At 35.5% G+C, this 6000-nt stretch overlaps 1 protein-coding gene across 1 annotated transcript; it reads left to right on the top strand.

The window, feature by feature from the left end:
• Window positions 1-383: 383 nt before the first annotated feature.
• On the top strand, window positions 384-3938 carry LOC145567827 (transcription factor MYBS3-like). The gene is made up of 3 exons (XM_081627226.1): window positions 384-771; window positions 2317-2525; window positions 3105-3938. Exons 1-3 carry the CDS (start codon window positions 498-500, stop codon window positions 3657-3659), a joined length of 1038 nt encoding a protein of 345 aa, XP_081483352.1. The 5' UTR covers window positions 384-497; the 3' UTR covers window positions 3660-3938.
• The last annotated feature ends 2062 nt before the right edge of the window (window positions 3939-6000 follow it).

Raw genomic sequence — 6000 nt, 5'->3', positions numbered from 1 at the left:
AAAGAAAAAATCAAAGACAACTTCAAAGGAATAAACAATACACTTGTTAATTTTGAAAATATCAACCAGATATTTCTTCAGGAGAAATTTTTTAATTATAATCACTATTTGAGTGAACCACAAGGCACATCATAATATCTTATTATACAAATACAAATACTCAAATACACACCATTTTTTTATTTTTTATTTTAAAAATAAAACTAATTTGTAATATTGACGTGCACAACAGAGATTTAAAACAGAAGAAGCGTTGATACATGTTTAAAATCAACGGCTGAAAAACACCCACCTAAAAGTGGGACCTAATTATCCGAACCACACCCAATAAAAACTTCCTTTTTATATTACTTATACCTCTTCTTCCTCTAAATTCATTTCATTTCCCCAAATTTTCCTCTAACCTAAGCAAACCAAAACCCAACCCGACCCGACCCGACCCGAACCCAAAGCCCGATCACTAAACCCACTTAAACCCGGGTTGGATCCCAGCCGCCATGACTCGACGGTGCTCCCATTGCAGCCACAATGGGCACAACTCTCGAACCTGTCCGAACCGAGGGGTCAAGCTTTTTGGAGTCCGATTAACCGATGGTTCAATCAGAAAAAGTGCTAGTATGGGTAATCTCTCTCTTCATCAAAACGGTGTCGTTGGGAATACTTCTCCTGCCGCCGGTGATCTTACTCCTGATCACGTGCCTCCTTCTGCCGACGGTTATGCTTCCGAGGATTTTGTTCCTGGTAGTTCTTCTAGTCGCGAACGTAAAAAAGGTTTGTTCTTTAATTTGATTTGGTGGGAATTTAGATTGATTTAGGTTCAAAGTAGTAAAGGGGTTTTATTATGTTTTGCTGATTTTGGAAAAATGTTGTCTTTTTTTATTTTTATTTTGGGATTGATTCAGTTGGTGTTAGTTAGGTGGTGGGATAAAGTTTTGTTTTTTTTGGGTTTTTCCCCAAATAATTGATTTTGGTCCCTGGAAAATGGGGGGTTTATTTGTTAATTTGAGATTGGATTATTGGGAAATGGGAATTCTTAACACCTGAAAGTGGTTGATTGAGATGGATTGAGGGTTATTTTGGGGAAGTTTTGATCAGGTGTGTTTTGTGGATTGACATTGATTGAATAAATTGGATTTATTTGTGGGATTATGAAATTGGAAATTTTTTTGGAGTTTTGGTTGATTGATTTCGGTTCAATTGAATTTGTTTCGATTTATTTCGTGTTGATTGATACTAGGCTTGGTTATTGGATGGAAAAATGTATCGATTAGCTTGAGCAGAAAGCAAGCTAGAGTTGTTTATCGCGTTCGAATTATCTTGATTGGATTGGATGTCGTAGAAGTGTGTACGGTGAATTATTATGGAGAGTGGTTGGAATTCTTGTTAAAGCATGAGCAATATAAGATATAATTGATTTTGGGGAAGATTTTGCAGTAGAAGATGATTTGGTGAAGAAAGTAGAAAACTCGCTATAAAATCTGGTGGCATACGCTCAGGAAGTTTTGAGGCTTTGCAATAATGGCATTTGATGTGTTTTGTTACAGCTTATCTAGGTCTTTTTAATTGGTATGGATTGATCTTGTCTTATTTGGGTTGCCCTGTATGATGTTCTTCTTATTGTAGTCTTTGGTTTTGTCGGAAATCTTTGTAGTCGACGTGCATAATTAAAACAACTATAATTGCCTATAGAGGAAGCTAATTTGGATAGTGTAGTTTGGTGATCTTGATTATGCAGAGCTTAGCAGCTGATATTTTTAATATGCTGATAGTCTGAATGAGATTATTGTTACTTATCAGAACTGAAATGTGCTTCTCTAAACTTATTTTTTGTTGACTGATTCTGCTAGTGTTTGTCACATGCCGTTTCCGGCTTTTAGTAGTGACTTTTTCCAATCAAAACTTATACGTAGTATTTGCGATCAATTCTGAATTTGTCTCACATAAGCTGAATTTTACTGAAACTGAGTTTTATAAGTTGATCATTTAATTCGTTGTTTGTGCTCCAATCACTAGTTTTTGATAAGTTACTCTTTTCCCTTCTTTGTCACTGCTTGAACTGTCAATCTTTCTTGATCAGGTGTTCTAAGCTCTTGACAATGTTGTTCAGCAGTCATTTTATTTCATGGCATGACTGTTATAGCTTTCGCGCTCTGTACCTACACCTTGATTGGTCTGGGAAATTTCTTTCATTTTCCTAATTCTTGCCTGTAGTATGAATTTGATACCGTAGGATAGGCTATTTAGCTGACATCCAAGTCTGTTTCATTGGTTTCATTGTATGTTTATTTTCAATAACAGTTCTCTTTCTTTCAATAGGTGTTCCATGGACAGAGGAGGAACATCGAATGTTTTTGTTGGGCCTGCAAAAACTTGGGAAGGGTGATTGGCGGGGGATATCACGTAGTTATGTGATATCAAGGACGCCAACCCAAGTGGCTAGCCATGCTCAGAAATATTTCATTAGGCAGTGCAATGTGTCTAGAAGAAAAAGACGCTCTAGCTTGTTTGATATTGTAGCGGATGAGGTGATAATCCCTTTCTTCATATTCTTAATAGCTTACTTGGAATTTTGGTGAGTTTGCATAGTAGATACTCAGAGAGTCAGAATAATTGGTAGATGTAACTTCTTACTCATGTATTGCGGAAAGAGATCCCCACGGCCCCACCCCCCACCCCAAAAAAAAAAAGAAAAAAAAAAAGATTTAGATTGTCTTGATCATTGCCTTTCGAGCTTTGGTGTAACTTTTTGTAATTTGTGAGAGAGGTTGTACTATTAGTCTATTAGCCTTTTCACAATATGTTACAGGCTTTCTATGTCATCAATCTCCTTCACCCATACATAATGAATTTGTGCTGAAGTATCGCAACTGTTGCACACAATTTAGTTGCTCTTTAGGCTGATTATTATTTCCAGTTTTCAACTCTGTGCTCTAGAAGGCTAGAACTATTGATATGCATGTTATTTCATTGCTCCTTACATCCTCAGACCTGTTCCTCTCTAGCTCTTTTTTTTTTCCTTTCTCATTTGTACTGCGTTTTAATCAATCTTTGATAACCCCCCTGCAGCATTGCTTATGTTATTGTTTTTATCGTTGCTTTTACAGGAGGGCGATACACCAATGGCGGCACATGATTTCCTCCCTGAGCATCCATCGGATACTCAAACACAGAATAATAACCACCCATTGCCTCCTGCTCCTATTCTTGATGAAGTATGCGAGTCAATGGCATCTAGCAACTCAACCTCCAATGAGGCGGAACCTGATTTACCTAAGCAGGAAGGCGTGGAACCCTCTCAAAGCAGCTCCGTCTCAACCGACACTCCCCCAAACTACTACCCTGTTGTATACCCTACTTATGTGTCACCTTTCTATCCGTATCCTGTCCCATATTGGACTGGTGGTAATCCCGAACCAACCAAGGAGACACATGAGGTGGTTAAGCCTACAGCAGTACATTCAAAGAGCCCAATCAATGTTGACGAGCTTGTTGGCATGTCAAAATTGAGCTTGGGGGAGACCATTGGCAGTGGAGAGCCGTCAAGTTTGTCACTGAAATTGCTCGATGGTTCCTCTAGACAATCTGCGTTCCATGCTAATCCTACCCCTGGTAGCCCAGATATGAATTCTTCTGGTGGCAGCCCAATCCATGCGGTCTGATTGTATAAGTGCAGGTTAGTGTTGTTAGGTTTTAGCTCAAAGCTCGAACTCGAGCGCAGCAGTTCTAATGTCAATATAAGAATGATATATGTGCAGTTTGGTTTTTTAGCATAATGTTTTTGTTCGTGAGATTATGGATAGGTAGGTGGTATGTTCTGTTAAAACTTATTCTTTTTTAGGGTTTGGAATTGTGTGTTACCGTATACAAATGTTCACCAAATAGCCGATTCGTATCCTGAAGCTGGAATCATGCCTAAAAATTTTATACATTTTTTTTTTTTATTAAGCCAGTACTAAATCTATAGACTGTCATATGTAATCTCTGTAGTTCATAGCTAGTTAAATATCTTAATTTCTGTTCTGATTATTTTCCTCAACCAATAAAAACTAGTTTTTGTTAGGAAATAATATTCACGCTGTCTAGATTTGTACTCTGTAATTAACTATTGTTTCAGGTAATGAAAGAAGGAAATAAAACTGGATATTGCAACTTCAATGAAATTTCATTGACTTGTCTAGTTGTCTCAGCGTCTCTTTCTCTCTACTCCCCTATTCACAGAACATATGATAGGAAAATCTAACATTACTACTTCCATTTCACATCGTGTGTAACAATTGAGTATTTTTGTAAGATACTTCGCATAAATTATTCAATTGTTGTACATAATATGAAACAGAGATAGTATTAATAGTCAAAACAATATGACCTTATAATTCAAGGGTGTAGAATCTATGAGGAAATTGACGAGCTATCTGATTTGTGTCCTCCAATTGTTTTACGAATAAATAAACAACACGAATAAAGGAAGCCAAGTATCTGGACATGTAATTTGGACCCTTATAAAGTAATCTGATAATAGATGACCAAGTTCACCGGACTAGACCCTGTTTGAAAATCGAACAACTCGTTTGCCACCTATGTCCGAGCAATTGGTATTGTAGGCTATGAAAGTTGTACGTACAGTCGATGATATAAAAATTCCGGTTGAACATATCAGGATATGAATTTGTTTTATACTCCGTAGTTTGTATTGGAGATGTAGTGAAATGTTATGACTGTGTGGGCAGGGCCTAAGCTTTAAAGTTGCAGCACCTGGTTGCTAAGAGATGAACAATTGTTCCCTATTATGCAAGGAAAGTATATTCCTTGCATTTTCTGGATAAGAGTACTTCCTTTGGAGGCCACGACATTAATCCATGCGCAACTCAACGCTGTTCTCATCCCAATCATGAATTCACGGCTTGTATTGTGTAGCGGATTATGCTTGGGCTGTCTGGGTTGGGTAGCGATCAATTTGTCATTGCAACAAATAATATATAAGTTCACTTTTTTTTTTTTTTTAATTTTAATTTTATTTTTGACAAGCGCAAGTTCACAAATTAGAACGAAAGAAAAATTAGAATTTTCTTATGTAAGTTGATTTAATATTTAGCCAAAAACTGAATAAAAAAAAAGTAGAAGATTAAAAACGGAATATTCACAATTTTTTGAATACGACGGACTTTCATTAACTTAATGTACGACGTTATAAAGTGTTTTTTTTTTCACAAAAGTTATCCTATAATCATTTAAAGTTAGCTTTATACACTGTAAAATAAACTTATCATTTTAAAACATAAATTTTTAGAAACAATCATAATACTACCCCCCTTTCATATTATTTTCAACGATTTGATATAAAGTAGAGTGAAAAAATATCTAATTATTGCAAATAATATGAAACGAAGGTACTATATTAGATTATATTAACCTTTAGTCCTTTACAATATGTATTCATTAGAAAATATACTTTAATACAATCAAACTCAATAGAAAACTACCTTAAACGAGATAAAGTTACTGTAAAAATTGTTAAGATTACTCTTAAATTAAATGTCTTTTAATAAAAATTAGAGAAAGTTCGCTTTATGCATGACTTATCACTTATTGTTAAACATTTCATTATCAGGATTAGAAACATATGGTTCGCATGTCACATGAGAGTTTTAAATAAAAGAAAATCAAGTAGAAACTTATTTAGTGCAAATTAAAATCTGTCAAGATTATGATATCTTTTGGGGGGACAGGGGTAGACCTACTCATTTACATATAGAGTTGGTCAATTTGGGTTTCATGAAAGTCGAGCATATCAGGTAAATTTTGGTCAAAATTATTAAAGTGTTTTCTTAATGGACCCGACTTATTTTTCATTTCAGTTTGAAAATAAGGTTAAATTGTTTTGAGAATCAAGGTTAGCCTAGTCGGTTGGAAGTTGACCTTTCACCCCTGTAAGAGGGAGGTTAAATTGTTAAAAAGTGTCAAAGTCATACTCCATCCATTTTTAAGTGTTACACTTTAAAA

The sequence above is a fragment of the Chenopodium album genome, chromosome 11 (genome assembly GCF_948465745.1).
Source record: "Chenopodium album chromosome 11, dcCheAlbu1.1, whole genome shotgun sequence".
In the NCBI taxonomy this organism is placed as follows: Eukaryota; Viridiplantae; Streptophyta; class Magnoliopsida; order Caryophyllales; family Amaranthaceae; genus Chenopodium; species Chenopodium album.
This window is presented reverse-complemented; position numbering and strand designations above follow the sequence as displayed.